Genomic DNA, 20572 nt, shown 5'->3' with positions numbered 1-20572 from the left:
ATTTGACCCCTGCACCCAGGAAGAGGAGAGAGGCCCCACAGCACATATTCTGGCATCATATCACACACCACAGGAGAAGGCCTCTTTCAGTGATTTAGGCCTTTGGACCCAGACAGAGGAGAGAGGTCAGAGATTAGCTTCATATCCCCCAGCACAGCAGAAGACCGCTTTATTTTACTTAGGCCTCAGCACCCAGACAGAAGACAGAGGTAGCATGGCAGAGGTTATGGCTTCATGTCACCCGTTAGTTTAACCGGCCACTTTCATCTGGTTAGGCCCCGGCGCCCAGACAGAGAAGAGTTTCATTCAACTGTGGGTTTCATAAAATTTATATCAAATAAAGAAGTGGCCCGTAGCACAACAAGACATGTTTTAGGCAGTTAATAAGGACTACTCTGCACAAGGGAGGGACAGGTCCTGTGGGATCCATGCCTGGTTCATCTTTATGAAGGTCAGCTTGTCCACGTTGGCTGTGGACAGGCGGCTGCGCTTGTCAGTAATGACGCCCCCTGCCGTGCTGAATACGCGTTCAGATAAAACGCTGGCCGCCGGGCAGGAAAGCACCTCCAAGGCATAACATGCTAACTCTGGCCACGTGGACAATTTCGAAACCCAGTAGTTGAATGGGGCCGAACCATCCGTCAGGATGTGGAGGGGTGTGCAGACATACTGTTCAACCATGTTAGTAAAATGCTGCCTCCTGCTAACACGTTCCGTATCAGGTGTCGGTGCAGATAGCTGTGGCGTGGAGACAAAACTTTTCCACATTTCTGCCATGCTAACCCTGCCCTCAGATGAGCTGGCCGTGACACAGCTGCGTTGGCGACCTCTTGCCACTCCTCTGCCTTCACCTTCCACCTGTTCCCCTGTGACATGTGGGAATGCTCTCAAGAGCGCCTCTATCAGCGTGCGCTTGTACTCGCGCATCTTACGGTCGCGCTCCAGTTCAGGAATTAAAGTGGGCACATTGTCTTTATACCGGGGATCCAGCAGGGTGGCCACCCAGTAGTCTGCACACGTTAAAACGTGGGCAACTCTGCTGTCGTTGCGCAGGCATTGGAGCATATATTCGCTCATGTGGGCCAGGCTACCCATGGGTAAGGACAAGCTGTCCTCTGTGGGAGGCGTATCGTCATCGTCCACCGTATCCCCCCAGCCACGCACCAGTGATGGGCCTGGGCTGCCACCCCGCTGTGAACTTGCGTCATCCTCGTCCCCCTCCACCTCCTCCTCCTCATCCTCCTCGTCCTCCAGTACAGTGCCTTGGCTGGCGACTTGTGAACCTGTCCTCTGCTGCTTAAACAAACCTCCCTCTGAGCCACTTCGAACAGACTGGCCCGAAAGTGTTAGAAACGAGCCCTCATCCTCCTCCTCCTCCTCCACCTGGGCCACCTCCTCTAACATCATTGCCCTAAGTGTTTTCTCAAGGAGACATAGAAGTGGTATTGTAACGCTGATAACAGTGTCATCGCCACTGGCCATGTTGGTGGAGTACTCGAAACAGCGCAGCAGGGCACACAGGTCTCGCATGGAGGCCCAATCATTGGTGGTGAAGTGGTGCTGTTCGGCAGTACGACTGACGCGAGCGTGCTGCAGCTGAAACTCCACTATGGCCTGCTGCTGCTCGCACAGTCTCTCCAGCATGTGCAAGGTGGAGTTCCACCGGGTGGGCACGTCGCATATGAGGCGGTGAGCGGGAAGGCCGAAGTTCCGCTGTAGCGCAGACAGGCGAGCAGCGGCAGGATGTGAACGGCGGAAGCGCGCACAGACGGCCCGCACTTTATGCAGCAGCTCTGACATGTTGGGGTAGTGGTGAATGAACCTCTGCACCACCAAGTTCAGCACATGCGCCAGGCAAGGGATGTGCGTCAAACCGGCTAGTCCCAGAGCTGCCACGAGATTTCGCCCATTATCGCATACCACCAGGCCTGGCTTGAGGCCCACCGGCAGAAACCACTCGTCGGTCTGTTGTTCAATACCCCGCCACAACTCCTTTGCGCTGTGGGGCCTGTCCCCCAAACATATGAGTTTCAGAATGGCCTGCTGACGTTTACCCCGGGCTGTGCTGAAGTTGGTGGTGAAGGTGTGTGGCTGACCGGATGAGCTGGTGGAAGCAGTGGAGGAGGAAGCCGAGTAGGAGGAGGAGGCTACAGGAGGCAGAGAATGATGCCCTGCGATCCTAGGGGGCGGAAGGACGTGCGCCAAGGAACTGTCCGCCGGGGGCCCAGCCGCCACTACATTCATCCAGTGTGCAGTTAGTGAGATATAGCGTCCCTGGCCGTGCTTACTGGTCCACGTATCTGTGGTTAGGTGGACCTTGCCACAAATGGCGTTGCGCAGTGCACACTTGATTTTATCGGACACTTGCATGTGCAGGGAAGGCACGGCTGTCTTGGAGAAGTAGTGGCGGCTGGGAACCACATACTGCGGGACAGCCATGGCCATCAGCTGTTTGAAGCTGTCTGTGTCCACCAGCCGGAATGACAGCATTTCAAAGGCCAGCAGTTTAGAAATGCTGGCGTTCAGGCCAAGGGCTCGAGGGTGACTCGGGGGGAATTTGCGCTTCCTCTCTAAGGTTTGAGATATTGAGAGCTGAACGCTGCTGTGTGATATAGTGGAGACGCTAGTTGACGGTGGCGGTGGTGGTGGTGTCGGTGGCACATCCTCTGTTTGCTGCTCGGCAGGTGGCAACATTCCTCTCGAGGCGGAAGCCGAGGCAGCAGCGGTAGAGGGAGCAGGGGGAGCCTCAGCGAGTGCCTGGTTTTTAAGGTGTGTACCCCACTGCAGTTCATGCTTTGCATGTAGATGCCTGGTCATGCAGGTTGTGCTGAGGTTCAGAACGTTAATGCCTCGCCTCAGGCTCTGATGGCAGAGCGTGCAAGTCACTCGGGTCTTGTCGGTAGGACATTGTTTAAAGAAGTGCCATGCCAGGGAACTCTTTGAAGCTGCCTTTGTGGGGCTGGGTCCCTGTTGGCGATGTCCAGTAGCAGGCGAACTCTGGGGGCGGCGGCTCGTCTGCTTTGGCCCCCTGCTCCCTCTTTGGCTTCGCTGTTGTCTCGGTCTCACCACTACCTCTTCCTCTGAACTGTGAAAGTCATCGCCACGACCTTCAGTCCATGTGGGGTCTAAGACCTCATCGTCCTCTGCATCGTCTTCCACCCAGTCTCCCTCCCTGACCTCCTCCTGTTCAGTCTGCACACTGCAAAAAGACGCGGCAGTGGGCACCTGTGTTTCGTCATCATCAGAGAGTCGGTGACTCTGCTGTGGTGGTATTCCCATGTCCTCTTCATCTGGAGACATAAGTGGTTGTGCGTCAGTGCATGGTATGTCTTCCTCCACTGGGGAAGGGCTAGGTGGACGCCCCTGGGAAACCCTGGAAGCAGAGTCTTCAAACAGAAGAAGAGACTGCTGCATAACTTGTGGCTCAGACCGTTTCCCTGATATGCTTGGGGGTGATGTGACAGACTGATGGGCTTGGTTTTCAGGTGCCACCTGTGCGCTTTCCGCAGAAGACTGGGTGGAAGACCATGTGGTGAACGTGCTGGAAGCACTGTCGGCCACCCAATCGATTAATGCCTGTACCTGCTCAGGCCTTACCATCCTAAGAGCGGCATTGGGCCCCACGAGATATTGCGGTACATTCTGCCGGCTAGTTGAGGGAGTTCGTTCCCTACTGTGTGCGCCTGGGGCCGAACGGCCACGTCCTCTACCAGCAACAGAGGCTCCACGGACACCACCACGACCGCGTCCTCGTCCCTTAATAGTATTTTTCTTCATTGTTGCGATTCAACTCGCACCACAATGAAATATATTATTTTTTATAAGCAAAATCCCCTCACTGGAATACTTTCAGTCTTTTGACTGTATGGATTACAGATGGAATGACTGTTATATGTGAGTACCGCTTTCTTTGACAGATTCTAGTATGGGTACATATATGTTTTCCCAACCCCAGCACATTAGTTTGCTAATTCCAGATGTATGAAACGCAGGCCTAACTGTATCTAGTATATTGAACGCCAGATAAACTAACTTGGCCTTTTTTAAATAAAAAAAAAATTCCCTCACTGGAATACTTTCAGTCTTTTGACTGTATGGATTACAGATGGAATGACTGTTATATGTGAGTACCGCTTTCTTTGAAAGATTCTAGTATGGGTACATATATGTTTTCCCAACCCCAGCAAATTAGTTTGCTAATTCCAGATGTATGAAACGCAGGCCTAACTGTATCTAGTATATTGAACGCCAGATAAACTAACTTGGCCTTTTTTAAATAAAAAAAATCCCCTCACTGGAATACTTTCAGTCTTTTGACTGTATGGATTACAGATGGAATGACTGTTATATGTGAGTACCGCTTTCTTTGACAGATTCTAGTATGGGTACATATATGTTTTCCCAACCCCAGCACATTAGTTTGCTAATTCCAGATGTATGAAACGCAGGCCTAACTGTATCTAGTATATTGAACGCCAGATAAACTAACTTGGCCTTTTTTAAATAAAATAAAAATTCCCTCACTGGAATACTTCATGGCTTTTCACTGTATGGATTACAGGTGGACTGGTATTAGTAGGGGTGACACAAGCACACCCAAGTCCCTGATGTAGGATTTCTATGGCACAGACCACTATTACAAGTGATTAATGGACGTTGGGAGAGATTGTGCTGCAGCACTAGTCCCAAGATGGCCGCCGCCTATCAGCCCAGTAACATGTGCCACAAAATGGTCTGCACAACCTTTAAAAAAAATAGCCTTGGACTGTGCTGCTAAATCGCTATTGGTCTGAATCCCAGGTGTAGATGTCTGACTTGTTTGGAGCTTTGAAATGCACACTGTGGCAGCTTCTGCTGCAGCACTACAAGTCGCAAAATGGCGGCCGGCGGTCAGCCCAGGTACATGTGGATGGAAAAATCACTCTGGCCACTCTAAAAATAGCCAATCCCTATCAAAAAAGCAGCTCAGCTGCAGTTGTTCAGATGAATCACAGGTGGAGGAGAGAAATTTGCTTCCAGTTATTCAATTATCCCTGCCTATTCTCGCCCTAGCATCAGCTGCGTCTATCCCTGTTCTATTCACATCGGGAGTGAGCACGTCCCGACGTGCGCACAAGCTTATAAAGAGGCTGAGTCACATGCTGCACTTGGCCAATCACAGCCTTGCCAATAGTAGGCATGGCTGCGATGGCATCTTAGGGCAAGTAGTATGATGCATGTTGATTGGCTGCTTTGCAGCCTTTCAAAATGCGCCAAAATACATGCCGAACGACGAACCCGAACCCGAACTTTTACGAAAAAGTTCGGGTTCGGGTCCGTGTCACGAACATCCCAAAATTCGGTACGGACCCGAACTATGCTCGAACTGTTCGCTCAACACTAGTGATCACCACAGTCATTGATCACTCCCCTGTAAGGCTCCATTCAGATGTCCGTATGCGTTTTGCGGATCCGATCCATCTATCAGTGGATCCGTAAAAATCATGCGGACATCTGAATGGAGCTTTACAGGGGTGTGATCAATGACAGGGTGGTGATCAGGGAGTCTATATGGGGTGATCACCACAGTCATTGATCACGCCCCTGTAAGGCTTTATTCAGACGTCCGTATGCGTTTTGCGGATCCGATCCATCTATCAGTGGATCCGTAAAAATCATGCGGACATCTGAATGGATCTTACAGGGGGGTAATCAATGACAGGGGGGTGATCAGGGAGTCTATATGGGGTGATCACCACAGTCATTGATCACGCCCCTGTAAGGCTCCATTCAGATGTCCGTATGCGTTTTGCGGATCCGATCCATCTATCAGTGGATCCGTAAAAATCATGCGGACATCTGAATGGAGCTTTACAGGGGTGTGATCAATGACAGGGGGGTAATCAATGACAGGGGGGTGATCAGGGAGTCTATATGGGGTGATCACCACAGTCATTGATCACGCCCCTGTAAGGCTTTATTCAGACGTCCGTATGCGTTTTGCGGATCCGATCCATCTATCAGTGCATCCGTAAAAATCATGCGGACATCTGAATGGAGCTTTACAGGGGGGTAATCAATGACAGGGGGGTGATCAGGGAGTCTATATGGGGTGATCACCACAGTCATTGATCACTCCCCTGTAAGGCTCCATTCAGATGTCCGTATGATTTTTACGGATCCGATCAGTCTATCAGTGGATCCGTAAAAATCATGCGGACATCTGAATGGAGCTTTACAGGGGGGTGATCAATGACAGGGGGGTAATCAATGACAGGGGGGTGATCAGGGAGTCTATATGGGGTGATCACCACAGTCATTGATCACGCCCCTGTAAGGCTTTATTTAGACGTCCGTATGCGTTTTGCGGATCCGATCCATCTATCAGTGGATCCGTAAAAATCATGAGGACATCTGAATGGATCTTACAGGGGGGTAATCAATGACAGGGGGGTGATCAGGGAGTCTATATGGGGTGATCACCACAGTCATTGATCACTCCCCTGTAAGGCTCCATTCAGACGTCCGTATGATTTTTACGGATCCGATCAGTCTATCAGTGGATCCGTAAAAATCATGCGGACATCTGAATGGAGCTTTACAGGGGGGTGATCAATGACAGGGGGGTAATCAATGACAGGGGGGTGATCAGGGAGTCTATATGGGGTGATCAGGGGTGATCAAGGGTGATCAAGGGTGAATAAGGGGTTAATAAGTGACAGGGGGGGGTGTAGTGTAGTGGTGCTTGGTGTAACATATTACTGAGCTATCTGTGTCCTCTGGTGGTCGATCCAAACAAAGGGGACCACCAGAGGACCAGGTAGCAGGTATATTAGACGCTGTTATCAAAACAGCGTCTAATATACCTGTTAGGGGTTAAAAAAATCACATCTCCAGCCTGCCAGCGAACGATCGCCGCTGGCAGGCTGGAGATCCACTCGCTTACCTTCCGATCCTGTAAACGCGCGCTCCTGTGTGCGCGCGTTCACAGGAAATCTCGCGTCTCGCGAGATGACGCATATATGCGTGACTGTGCGCAGGGCTGCCACCTCCGGAACGCGAATCTGCGTTAGGCGGTCCGGAGGTGGTTAAAGGGAACCTGTCTTCACCTTTATGCTGCCCATACTAACGGCAGAATAAAGTAGAGACAGGTGAGATGATTTCAGAGGTCGGTCATTTATAAGTTAAAAATAAGTGGTTGCCGAGAACCAACATCACAATCATTGCAGACTAGGCCTGAAAGAGAGTCACGGCCACCTGAGAAGAGTCCTGGTTATTCATGAAGTCCTGCTCTCCTGCCCACCTGCTGATGACTGATCGTCTTCTACCGAGTTTTCTCTCTTTCTCTCTAGGAGAGAACTGCCAATCATCAGCAGATGGGCGAGAGCAGGAGATTATGGATAACCAGGACTCTTCTCAGGTAGATCTGACTCTTCTCCAGGCCTGGGCTGCAATGGTTATGATGCTGGTTCTCGGCAACCACTTACTTTTAGCTCATGAGTGACACACGGCTGACATCAGTATTTCTGTCACTAATTTATGCTGCCCTCAGTGAGCTCACCATAAAGTTGATGACAGGTTCCCTTTAATTTGTTTTGAACTCATGAAACTGCAGTTTCCATTGTTTGGACTACAGTATTTATCCCGAGAAGCTAAATCTTTTTCCATGTTACCAGAGACGTAACTATAATTCACTACCTAGTGTAAGCAAATCAAAAGACCTTCGTAAGTAGCAAGAATTATTGGCAAGTATAGTAGTACAATATATCAGAAAACCCACAATATAGCAAAAATCCACTATATTGTTTTTTCCACCAAAAGGTACAATGTTCTTGCACCTGATTGGACCGCCTAACCTCTGGACCCCATAGCAAGTGTTATGGCTGCTATGGCTATGGTTACGCCCATGCATGTTAGGGGGGGTTCACATCAGCCTTTCAATTTCTATTATAGCAATCTGTTGAAATGTGTTTAAAACAGAAAATAATGGTATTGCTATAGTGTGCAATAGAAAAAAACTTGACAAATAGTCCTTTTTTCCTGTCCAAAAGTCAGTTTTCTTTCCATTTTAGCAATTCCTTTATTTTCTGTTTTAATCACATTTGAACGGATTTCTAAAACAGAAATTAAAACGCTGATGTGAAACCCCATCCCCCCCTTACTAATGCCTCCAGGAATACCTACCCTGTTACATATTTACAAACCTTCTCCTATGTCACCTACGGAAATATTTAAAAAAATAGGACCCTGGACCATGTAAAAGGCCGGCCTTAATAAATGGTCCCCATAGCGTACACTCCTAATGAGGACAAGAAGAAACAACTTACCTTTACTGTCCGATAGACTCACAGCCAAAACCTCCCATGTGGTGATCAAATCTTTTAAGAAAATGGGTATAGTCTTAGTGGAGATCCTGTTAAAAAAAAGTTATAGAAATTTATAGTGTAAACCCCAACATATCTGACAATACTGGACAGGGTGATCAATAATAGTGATGGACGAACATCGGCCGGGACGGTTGGCGAACGCGATCAAATGTATGCTAGCAGCAAGTATGCGGTGGGCCCCATTCACTTTAGGAGAACCTGGAAAACCTTCAGCTCATATTTGCAGCTAGTGATGAGCGGCAGGTGCCATATTCGATTTCGACGAAATTCGTGAATATTCGATAGAATATTCGTTTCATATTTGTCAAAATCGAATATTCGTCATTATTCTAGTTATTGCGATTAATATGAAATTTAAATAATCGCTTATTGCGATTGTAACTTAAGGCTACTTTTCTATTGGTTTGATATCTAGAATTAGCGAAGAAGAGGAATATGACGAATGTATTCGTCATATTCCTCAAAACGAAGATAACAAAGTATTCTCCATCTTCGTTTTAGCTACCTATTCGCCAACTTCGCTAATTCTAGCAATCAAATAGGAAAGTTGACTATAGAGACAGCTGTGTTCAATTCGCAATGCGATTATATATATATTATTTTTTATATTTTTTTATAAATAGAATAATTATAATAATTATCAAGTATTATAATTATTGTATTTATTAAAAAAAAGCAAAGTAATATAATCGCATAGCAAATTAAACTTAGCTGTCTCTATAGTCAACTTTCCTATTTGATTGCTAGAATTAGCGAAGTTGACGAATATGGAGCTAAAACGAAGATGGAGAATACTTCGTTATCTTTGTTTTGAGGAATATGACGAATACATTCGTCATATTCCTCTTCTTCGCTAATTCTACCAAGCCAACCATAGTAAACCAGGTCTAAGTTGAAATCGCAATGCGATGACTTCAAGTTATATTAATCGCATTGCCGAATATGGAATATAACAGTGCTAAGTTGAAATGGCAATTTGATTAATATAACTTTAAGTCATCGCATTACGATTTCAACAGCACTGCTATTTATATATATTCCATATTCGTTAACTTGTTAATTGAATTCTAGCAAGCTGACCCATTAGAAACCCAGCTCTAAGTTGAAATCGCAATGCGATTATTCTAACCTGAAGTAATCGCATTGCGATTTCAACTCAGCACTGCTATATTCCATATTCGTTAATTCTAGCCTAATATGGAATATAGCAGTGCTAAGTTGTAATCGCAATGCGATCAGTACAACTTGAATTAATCGCATTGCGATTTCAACTTGGACCTGGTTTACTATGGTTGGCTTGGTAGAATTAGCGAATATGACGAATGTATTCGTCATATTCCTCAAAACAAAGATAACGAAGTATTCTCCATCTTCGTTTTAGCTCCATATTCGTCAACTTCGCTAATTCTAGCAATCAAATAGGAAAGTTGACTATAGAGACAGCTGTGTTTAATTCGCTATGCGATTATATTACTTTGCTTTTTTTAAAAATAAATAGAATAATTATGATACTTGATAATTATTATAATTATTATATTTATTTTAAAAAAAAGCAAAGTAATATAATCGCATAGCGAATTGAACACAGCTGTCTCTATAGTCAACTTTCCTATTTGATTGCTAGAATTAGCGAAGTTGACGAATATGGAGGTAAAACGAAGATGGAGAATACTTCGTTATCTTCGTTTTGAGGAATATGACGAATACATTCGCTAATTCTACCAAGTCAACCATAGTAAACCAGGTCCAAGTTGAAATCGCAATGCGATTAATTCAAGTTATATTGATCGCATTGCGATTACAACTTAGCACTGCTATATTCAATATTAGGCTAGAATTAACGAATATGCAATTCGATTATTATAACTTGAATTAATCGAATTGCGATTTCAATGTAATTCTCAAATCCGACAGTACATTCTAGTATGGAAACGTTCTAATGGTAATGGGGACGCTCCATGAGCACGGAAGTCGGCAGAAGCGGCAACGGGCACTGACTGGAGCAGCCAGGAAGCCAGGAATCCTAAGGACAGGTAAGAACTACTTTTAGGAAGTGGGAAAGAAAAAAAATATAGCAATAAAAAAAAAAAAAGAATATTCTAAATATCGAATTTATAGCACTATATTCGAAATATTTGCGAATTAGCGAAGTGCCGATATTGGCTAAAAAAATTCGATATTTGAATATTCGTGCTCAACACTATTTGCAGCCACCAAATACTTAGTAGAAGTGCACAAATTGTCCCACAACATGGACAGTGACATACCAGAGGGGGATCAATGACAAAAATTCCAACCAAAAATATGTGTCTTAATCAGGGGACATTTTTATGACATTTTCTTAAAGGGAAATTCTCTGAAATGTGCCCTGTTGGAGCCTAGAAAAATTGTATTTTAGGCCACAGGAGTACGGGCCTTAAAAATTAGGCATTCACCTGACATAAAAGAAATTCTGATTATGTGGCTTGAGGTACATTATGCGGTCACTGAATAACAATTTTACTGTAGGCCACTTTTTATTTCACTTTTTTGGGGGGGGGCAACTGGTATATCACACCAGTAGAAATTATTTGTTCCAATAGAGTTTTTCACTCTGTGTAGCTGCGGTAACGCAACAAAACCGCAAACAAATGCTGCACTACCTAAATGCACGATATAGAAAGTATATTATTGGTATATAAAACCCCTGCTTCAATCAGTTATTTTGGGGGGCAACAGGTAAATCACACCAGTAGAAATTATTTGTTCCAATAGCGTTTGGCACTCTGTGTGGCTGCAGTATCGCAGCAGAACCGCACACAACTGCTGCACTATACAAATGCACTATAATATACTTTCTATGTTAGTAAGTATATTATAAGTATATTACACCCCTATGTACTGCACTCCTATCGATAGCACACCTATACAGTCCTTAACAGGACTTTTGTGGCCCTATTATCTAGCGTTTGGTGTCCCTAACAGTCTGTCCCTGCTCCACACAGCAACCTCTCTCTACACTGGCAAAACACTGAATGTAAAATGGCGGCCAGATCAGGTTTATTTATAAGGTCGGGGGTATGTCCATGTGCTGAAACGTCTCAATTGGCCGTCCTGTACCACCTGATGGATGTGTCATGGGTCAAAGTACTTCACAATGTAAAAGAATATGGCACCAGCGGACATCGCCATATGTTCGCCCATTCGGTGAACTCGCGAACAAGAAAACTTCGCCGCGAAACGACCGCCGGGCAAACCGCATGGCCATCTCTAATCAATGATACTGATAACAATCATGAAATATCCTAATGGGTGATTTAGCATTAAACAATGTCATTTTCTGATGTCACATTTCATTTAAATGAGACTTAGGTGCAGCACCAGGCACAGTTCACGGACAAAATTGGCCTAATTTCTGGATGATAAAAAAGTAGAAGTTCTTTCCTCTACACTAGTCTCATACAATCCATTTAATAAGTTGACCGTAGACTTAAACTCACCCTTTGGCATCTGGTGCTTCATTCATTTCTTCTATCCTCCAAAGCCAACTTTCTGGGAATTCTGTTCTGGTTATTATATCATCATCATCAATAAATATTTCATCTTCATAACCTGATTTATAAAAAAAAAAAATCAATCCTTAAAAATTAAACCTGGTAACAGAGTATGTATAGTTTAGAGAAATTATAAAGCTTAATTCGACCCGACCCAACCAATTTAAGATGTATCCGAATCTGAATTTTTGGAAATTTTGGAAAGAGTGAGAGAGAAAAATAAATACATAAAAAAAAGCAAAAAACATGAGAGAGGGAAAAAAAGGAGTCCTGGGAGAGAGTCTCATACACAAATTTGCAGGTGAATTGGAGCAATTTTCGATTTGGGTAGAATCGATTTGGACCTAAATCGGATTGGTAGACAGAAATGGCCGAATTTTGAACAATTCACTTCTATAATAGAGTTCAAATTTGACATGAAGCCTGAGGATCTTCAGCGTTACCAGATACCTGTCCTAGCTGAAATGGACCTTGTAGTTTAGGAAATCCAAGACCCTCCTCCTGCATTTTCACCAAAGTTGCTCCACTTTCCCTGACAGTTGGTATATAACTCCTTCTAGTCTTTTAGGACTTATTAGCAAAACATATATTTTTTTGTTATTTTTTATGAATTGTTGCATTTTCTCTCCTCCCTAAGCTCTTGAATGCAATGACAGCAATAGCAAATAATGAGTGACACTGACATATATAGCTTTGTGGAAACGCATGTTTGACGGCGTTAAAAACACACTGCAATGTCACGCGTCATGCTTTTTTTAATATTCTAAAGCTCCCAAAAAATGTCCTTTATTGAGGGGCAGATGGTGTTTAACTGTTTTAGCCCCTGAGGTCTTTTTCATATATTTTTTTTTTTTATGTTTTTCACTACCTGCCTTTCTGGGACCATAACTTTTAAATTTTTCTGTTCACATACTGTAGACACATGAGGGCTCGTTTTTTGCACTTTCTAATTCCACCATTTAAGGGGGTTGTCTCACTTCAGCAAATAGCATTTATTATGTAGAGAAAGTTAATACAAGGGACTTACTAATGTATTGCTATTATCTATATTGCATACTTTGATGGCGGATTCATTTCCCCATCACATTATACACTGCTCGTTTCCATGGTTATGACCACCCTGCAATTCATCAGTGTTGATAGTGCTTGCCACTATAGAAAAAAAGCAGTAGCCAATGTGAGCTCCCGCAGTGCCAGCCACCAGAGAGGCCGGTGCTTTTAAAAAAAATTTTTTATTGTTTATATATTTTTATTTTCATTTTGGGGAAAAGGGGGGTGATTAGAATTTTTTTTTTAATTTTTTTTTTTTCACTTTTTTATAGTTGTTATAGGGAATTATCAAAAGCAATCATCAGATTGGTTCTCTCATACACTCCAATGCATTGGAGTGTATGAGAAATACATTGTATTCCTATGAAGCCCTGCCAGAGGACTGCCCAATTACGAATAATAGCTAAATTGAATCTGATTTATATGGGGGGAAAATGGGGCAATTGCTCAGTGTTAGCAGCAGAATGTATGACATTGCTGTGCTGGTAATAAGGCTATAAAACACTTATGTCAGCGGCTGTATGAAACACAAGACTGAGTGACTAGTTCTTGCCTCTCTGTGCTTTCCCTGATAAAACCTTAATCAACCTAATTATGACATTATACTTCCTCAATCCTCTATATTGCTAGCTTGTGTCTGTAATTGCTTTTTGGCAGACACAGCCACAACACAGGCTTTCAGATAACTATCTGCACACATAATAGTATGTATGGTGTTCTGGGCAAAATGACATACCAGAATCCTGCCCCCTGATCGGCTGACCTGTCTGTCAGCCTCTGAGCCAATCAAGGAAAGCCACTTCCCTCAGTGTAATATGGTCCTTTATCCTCCCTCCAGTTTTTCCCGCCAATTTTCACAGTAAGATGGCACCGGTGACTTTTTTTTGTGATTCATCCAAAGCGAACTGCAAAAACTTGTGATTCATTTTGCAGTAGAATTTTTATGAAAATCCTAACCCTAATTCATTTAGGATCGATTTACTCATCTCTTACTTTGGGCCATTGGCTTTTTGAGCATACTGTCCACACAACATTTCTTCTCAGTCCCTATATATTGTGATGCTGGAAATATGTAGCAGATCATTGTAGGCTTTGTAACTGCTCTACAAAATATAGAAGCATGCATGGAAGCATGGGATATAGACAATTGACTATTTGATGTCCCAGTTTTACCTCTTTTGTTCCGTTCTTGAATCACCAGGCCTGAGGAACGTCTCCTACGCTTCAGATTTGGTTGACATAACGATTCTATGGAAGAAATCGACATCAAATAATTTTCATTATAACTAGTGTCAAGTTTTCCAGCTCCCCCCATTTATGACCAAGAAGTCCATCTAATGTACCTTATTTTTTTTTTATTACAGAAAGTCTGTTAGTCAGTACTTTGTTAAGATTCTACATGTAATGATGTAAGGTCTTGAAGTGACCGCCTCCAGATATGTTAGGAATGTTGTTACTTGCTTATATACAGTATTTCTACCAAAGTCTGACTTTTATTGTGAATTCCTGCTGTGTTTGAACTCTATCTGAAACATTTTCCTTGTTTGACACAGGTTTAACTCAAGATGTATGCAACTATTGTATTTTATAGTGGTGTGATTGTTCACATCCTTTATTGTTCTGGTGGCTTTCCAGAAATAAGTTCTAGATGGTCTCATGCCCACTCTAAGATGGGTACCAGTAATTAGGGCCCCTATGTAATATAATTGATTGCGAATTACACAGTGGTTGGGCCCAGTAGAGTGTGAGAATGCCCAAGCATGAAGACATTGCTTTGCTCACATCTCTAAAAGGGACTGACCTTCCTGCCAACAGAAGGCATGTGCCAGTGCCCCTGTGTAAATCATGCTAGATGGAAGTACCACAGTAGAACAGAGGCTGCAAGCAGGTGGAAAGTGGGCTACCTGCATGGTTGTGACAGTGGCTGAAGAGTTAGGTATCAAGTTGTCCAGAATATAGCCCTGTATCTGGGAAGATACATATGTTGGACAGCCACCATTGCCACCTATGAGTTGTCACCAAAAAGAACATTTACCATAGTTAAAGACTTGTTCCTCTCATTGAGAAGACATATAATTATAAGCCATTCCATTATACTGCCATATCTCAGTAAAGAAGACAGTTTTCTACTGCGTCTTGACTGTGTTAATGACTTTATTTCTGACTCATCCTTGCCAGCCATCTGCTTGGCTTACATATTGTAAAGACAGTCAAACCTATTTGAGACAATCACCCAAACTTGCATTGCAAAACTAAGTTTTCATGGGATGATCCTCTCAAAGATGATGGTCAGTATACATAGTTTATAATGGTGCTGAAAAGCTATCACGGGATATCTTGTCTAGATTAAGGGGTGGTCTTCTCAAAGAAATGCTCTTTTGAAAATGCTTCAATTTCTAAAGTTCCTCAATTATTACTTAATGTTTTACCTCTTGTAAGTGGCACTAATTATGTTTCTAATACTCTGGATGTACAAAACAAATTAAACAGAACTGTCTGCTGAGTAATATTTTAATCTTTTTATGATTGCTGACCATAATTTAGTCTACTGCTTTTGTGAAAAAGACGTGGTCGGATTTTGATGTTCCATTTTGGACTTATTTGGGCAGTAGTTGGCCATAACCTGAAGTGTTTATTGTTGGAACAGTACCGGACGAAAGTACAATAATTTGCTTGCCTGCTGTAAATTTTAATAGTTAGGCTCTATGCATAAGCGGTATCGACTTCTCCACCTTCCCGTGCCACTACAATTCTGTCTCTTGTTATGTATCCTCTCCACATCACAATTTAGGCTACTTCCACACTTGCGTTGTTAATTCCGGTATGCAGATCAATACTGGAATTAAACGGATGTTTTGATTTTGCACATCAGGATGCATCCGTTGCTGCGGTTGTATGAAATCAAAACGGAAATAAACGGATCCGTCACTAAATACATTGAAAGCTAATCGGTGAGGTATCCGGTTATTTCCGCTTTTATGACTGGACTTCAAACCGCAGCTTGCAGCGTTTTTTTGTCTAGTCACAAAACGTAATGCTGCCAGAAACGGAAGACATCATGATGCATCCTGAACGGATCTCTTTCCATTCATAACGCATGAGAACTAAATGGAAACATTTTTTGTCGGGATTGAGATTTTCAGCCGGAAAATAACACAAGGGTGAAAGTAACCTTATCAGTGGTCTTTCAGGTGATGGAATGAATTTCTTGTGACGTGACACATGCTGTTTAAAAGGGGAAATAAATCATGTATCGTCAACAACCCATGCATTATACTACATTTACATCATATGGTACTTTTTTTTAAAATTAATCAACAGCCAAAGGGGCATGCATCTCAACATAGCACCAGTGTCCCCTTACTCGAGTGATCAGCTATGATCCCAATTTACCCGGAACTTTATCCTTGATGACATTTGAAATCTGAAAGACAGTTTATATGACAAATAATGACCTGATCTCTGAGAAGTTGTCATCTGAAAGCTTGTCTGCAGGGCAAGGCCAGCATCATAAAACACTCCTGGTGCGTTGGCTCCGCTTCCTGGTGTGCAACCAATGTCATATTTTTCCACCAAGTCCCAGATCTTAACAGAAAGAGAACAGACTTTCAGTGAACACTGTGCTTTGCATATGTAATAACTTTGGTAATACATTTTGCTTGATTATTTTTTCACCGTGCGCTGGGAGATCTTTAGTTTATTGTTGATCTCATAGACACCTTTATCCACAGCCACCAGTCCAACGGTAGCTTTGTGGTCTGCTTGTAGTTTTAGCTTCATAGAGGCTCCAGGTTGCTGAACAGCATTGTCTTTGTCCTTATCTCCTGTTATCACAAGCTGTAGAAAAACAGTCAAACATTATAATTATCTCTTCCATCTCTTAGGTCAGCATGAATGCTACAAACATAGGATCAAGGATCGTGCCAACTACAGTAGTTCTATCGGCCATGGTATGATAGTTCATAAAAAATGCTGATTCTTGATAATTGGCCTATGTAAGGCTACTTTCACACTCGCGTTTTGGGCAGATCCATCATGGATCTGCAAAAACAGATCAGTTACAATAATACAACCGCATGCATCCGTCATAAATGGATCAGTTTGTATTATCTGTAACATAGCCAAGACAGATCCGTCATGAACTCCATTGAAAGTCAATCGGAGACAGATCCGTTTTCTATTGTGCCAGATTGTGTCAGAGAAAACGGAATGGAAACGGAACGGAGGCAAACTGATGCATTTTGAGCGGATCCTTTTACATTCAGAATGCATTAGGGCAAAACTGATCCATTTTGGACCACTTGTGAGAGCCCTGAACGGATCTCACAAACGGAAAGCCAAAACGCGAGTGTGAAAGTAGCCTAAATATGCCGCCAAACACCGGACAAACTCACTATTTGTTGGGAGATTCGCTCTTTCATGTGGCACCAAAAATTCTTTATTGTTGGGGACAAATCTCACTGTGTAAACAGGGATATGCTGCTAACAAACAGTGAAACTGCATGGGGATGAAAGATCAGAGTAGAGATTGTTTATTCTCATATCAGTGATCATTGCTCATCATTAGATTCTTTTGCAAGCAGCAATGATCGCTGTAACTTTCCTCATTCCCAATCATTGCCCACACTATATGCTGTAAAAGGGCCCATAGCCCAAGACTGGGGGCCATTTTTCATCACTGCCTCTGTCTTCATGGTTGGAATCTCTTTACCCTGTTATCTATATAAATTGTCTGTAATCATAACAGTTATGAGACAAGACTCCACGGTGATTGAGATAGGAATTGATGTAATTTAATTGATAGATGGAGGAAGGATGACATCCTTTAAGGCAGACATGATGTCACTGGACTAAGGATTTAAGATTATATCTCTGGGTCAGATACATGTCACGGTGTGGTTCACTGTGACAGTTGTTGCCGTGCAGGCTGGCTGCATGCCCTTTTACGTACTGGCTGCAGGCTCTCTCCTGTGTATGCTGGTTGCTTGGGGCTGAGTTCTGGCTGCAGTTTGTGTCTTCCCACATCCATATTTCTGTGGCTCATGTCACCGATGCTGTTCAGGCTGGCTGCATGCACTTTGTGTACTGCCTGTGGGTGTTCCCATGTATGCTGGTTCTGTGATGCGTGCTGACTGCGGCCTTGTGTGTAAACATGGTCTGATTATGCATGCATTTGTGTTTGTATCACAGTGCGGTTCTGTCACTCGTTGTTGTGTAGGCTGGCTACCTATAATCTCGTACTGGCTACAGTTTATCCTGTGTATGCTGGTTGTTGTTTGGGCGTGCTGGCTGCAGAATTCTGTGTCTGGTGTGAACTTTCACTTGTGAGTGTATGTTCTGTGCCTCAGGTTACTCCTGGTTCTGATGGGGTTAACATTCCCTGGTCTGTTACTGGGTGTGGCTTATCAGGTGCCCTCCTTATTGCAGCCATTTCTATCTGTGAGCAGTGGGGTTTGGGGTCAGTCTGTCTTGTGCATTGCTGGGTGTAGCCCCTTGCAGCTGACCCAGGGTGTTTTGCCATCTGTCCTCCTGTGTGATGTCACCTGGTAAAACATTGTTGTTAATGTTGTATCCTGTCTGTTCCATGTTTTGCCTGGCAGTGTAACTGCTTCTGATTCTGTCAGTTCCATGTCTAGCCTGGCAGTGTAACTGCTTCTGATCCAGTCTGTTCCATGCCTTGCCTGCAGTGCCATACTGCTTCTGTTCCTCTCCTGTATATGTCCTGCCTTTGTGAGAGGGCTTCTGGGTTTTCCAGAGGGAGGACATCTAGTCTGTGTGCAGCTCTGCCTGTGACCGTAATGCTCCTGTTCTGCATGGGGTCCAGGCATCTGCTTGTCTGCTGGTTATCGTTTGTCTTCTGATTAATGTCCATTCCGTTGGTGCTTGCACCAGCGTGGTTCTTTGCTGGGACCACCCTGGAGGTGCGACCAGTGAGCCCTCAGTCAAGTTCATCCCCACCACAGGGGTTCTGTGAAGAAAGGGGCTCACTGGCTCTATGCCCTCTGGGTTTGGCCTTTTGCCTTGCTGTTGCACTTGGTTTAGTGATAGTGCTACCATTATTGCCTAATCTGCTTAACATCTGTAATAAAGTATTCAGTTGGTTTCCTGGTCTGTAATCTGCCTGTGTCCTGTTTGCAAGATGTTCCAGTGGTCTGCTTGTCCTCCGCAACGTGACAGTATGCTTTACGGAGATCACTCTGTTTGTTCTGTGCCTTGTTTGGCGTTCCTTACTTTGTCTTAAATATTTTCGAGTTTCTGTTCCCTAGATCTTAGTTCTGAATTCTGTGATCTGTTGTCCGAGTTTGTGTTCTGAGTCTTAGCCTTCGATAAAAGGGTGTCTGCATGGTCTGCCTGTCTCGTCATGTTTGCAAGATGTTCCGGTGGCCTGCCCGTCCTCCGGAACACAACAATACAGCACTTGGGCTCTAAGCATGTGGCTCCAGAGAAGTTGGTAACACCAGGAAAAAGGAAGAAGGAGGAGTGAAAAGGAAAGAGGAAGGGAAGGAATTTAAGTAAATGGGACAGAAGGTTAGGAAACGACATGAACTGGAAGAGGAGAACGCAGTCAATGGCAAACAGCAATCATGGTATTATATTTTTGGACCATTGGATACATAAAATAAGTTTGAATCTATCATTAGGTAGCTGCTAGACCTGTAGATACCAAACAATGTGTGCTATTAAAAAAGCTGATTGGCCAAACTTTCCCAGAGCATGCACATTGCAGAATTTTCCTCTGTTTTAAAATAGATAAAAACATAATACTGGTACTAGTCTCTCTAATGGTGAATTTTCTTACCGTCCCCATACAGGTATCCTCCACATCAATCCAAACAGAGTCAGCCACAATTTCCCGATCTGCTCCAGTGGTCACGGTATAGTATGCCAAAATGCGGAATGAAGGGATAAATTCTTCTGTTATTGGCAGTACCATAGTCACAAGAGGCTGGCCCTTCACCCTCGCCTGTGTCCCCACCTTCATTATCCTTCCTTTGTTCATTATCTGTACAAAAAAGGCATGAATGTCAGAGAAAAGAGACTCAAATGTGTGAAATTTGTTGTCTCATAAAAGGAAACTACTGGCAGATAGCTATTAGTGATACATTGATGTATAGAGGTTGGGGATCTTGTCTTTGACCATATTATGGATCTGTGTTGTTGTACACCAGTCCTAAAAAAAATAAAAATATATGGACTCACACTTTATATGATATCTAGAGATGAGCTAATTTCTCAAAAATTCCCTTAGGTCGGTTCGCCGAAATTACCAAAAAGATTTGATTCGATCTGAATTAATTTGTGACGAATCGCGTTAAAAAACAGCTATTTCCTGTCTGCAGAGAGCCTGTATAGTGGTGTAGAACACTGTGCCTTGCAGCAACACGCATAGGGAGTCTTCTGTGGTAGTGAAACAATACTGTGAGTCAGTATGACACGCAGATGACAGGCGTCGCCCTTAGAATCACTGCACCCTTTACTTATTTGGGCAGTTACGGGGCCAAAACTGACCAAATAACTCAAGTGTGAACTCAGCCTTACAGGTCGATGTTAGCGTCAGGTATAAAGAACCGTGCAGAGGCCCAAGAGCCTACTATAGCGTGAAAGAGCGCACTTCTTTTACAC

At 43.7% G+C, this 20572-nt stretch overlaps 1 protein-coding gene across 5 annotated transcripts in view; it reads right to left on the bottom strand.

Annotated features, from left to right (window-relative positions):
• LOC120986497 (A.superbus venom factor 1-like) overlaps positions 1 to 20572 on the bottom strand; it is a 694107-nt gene that overhangs the window by 223816 nt on the left and 449719 nt on the right. For 3 of the 5 annotated variants that reach the window (XM_040415118.1, XM_040415117.1, XM_040415115.1), the window contains 6 exons: positions 19749 to 19952; positions 16625 to 16786; positions 16405 to 16534; positions 14123 to 14197; positions 11846 to 11960; positions 8307 to 8392 (listed from right to left, as the gene is read on the bottom strand). In XM_040415118.1, coding sequence (XP_040271052.1) covers positions 8307 to 8392; positions 11846 to 11960; positions 14123 to 14197; positions 16405 to 16534; positions 16625 to 16786; positions 19749 to 19952 — 772 coding nt within the window. The remainder of the gene's footprint in view (positions 1 to 8306; positions 8393 to 11845; positions 11961 to 14122; positions 14198 to 16404; positions 16535 to 16624; positions 16787 to 19748; positions 19953 to 20572) is intronic. The other 2 variants (XM_040415116.1, XM_040415120.1) reach the window with 2 other exon arrangements.

The sequence above is a fragment of the Bufo bufo genome, chromosome 1 (genome assembly GCF_905171765.1).
Source record: "Bufo bufo chromosome 1, aBufBuf1.1, whole genome shotgun sequence".
Classification (NCBI taxonomy): Eukaryota; Metazoa; Chordata; class Amphibia; order Anura; family Bufonidae; genus Bufo; species Bufo bufo.
The sequence above is the reverse complement of the archived record's forward strand: the minus strand, read 5'-3'. Positions and strand labels throughout refer to the sequence as shown.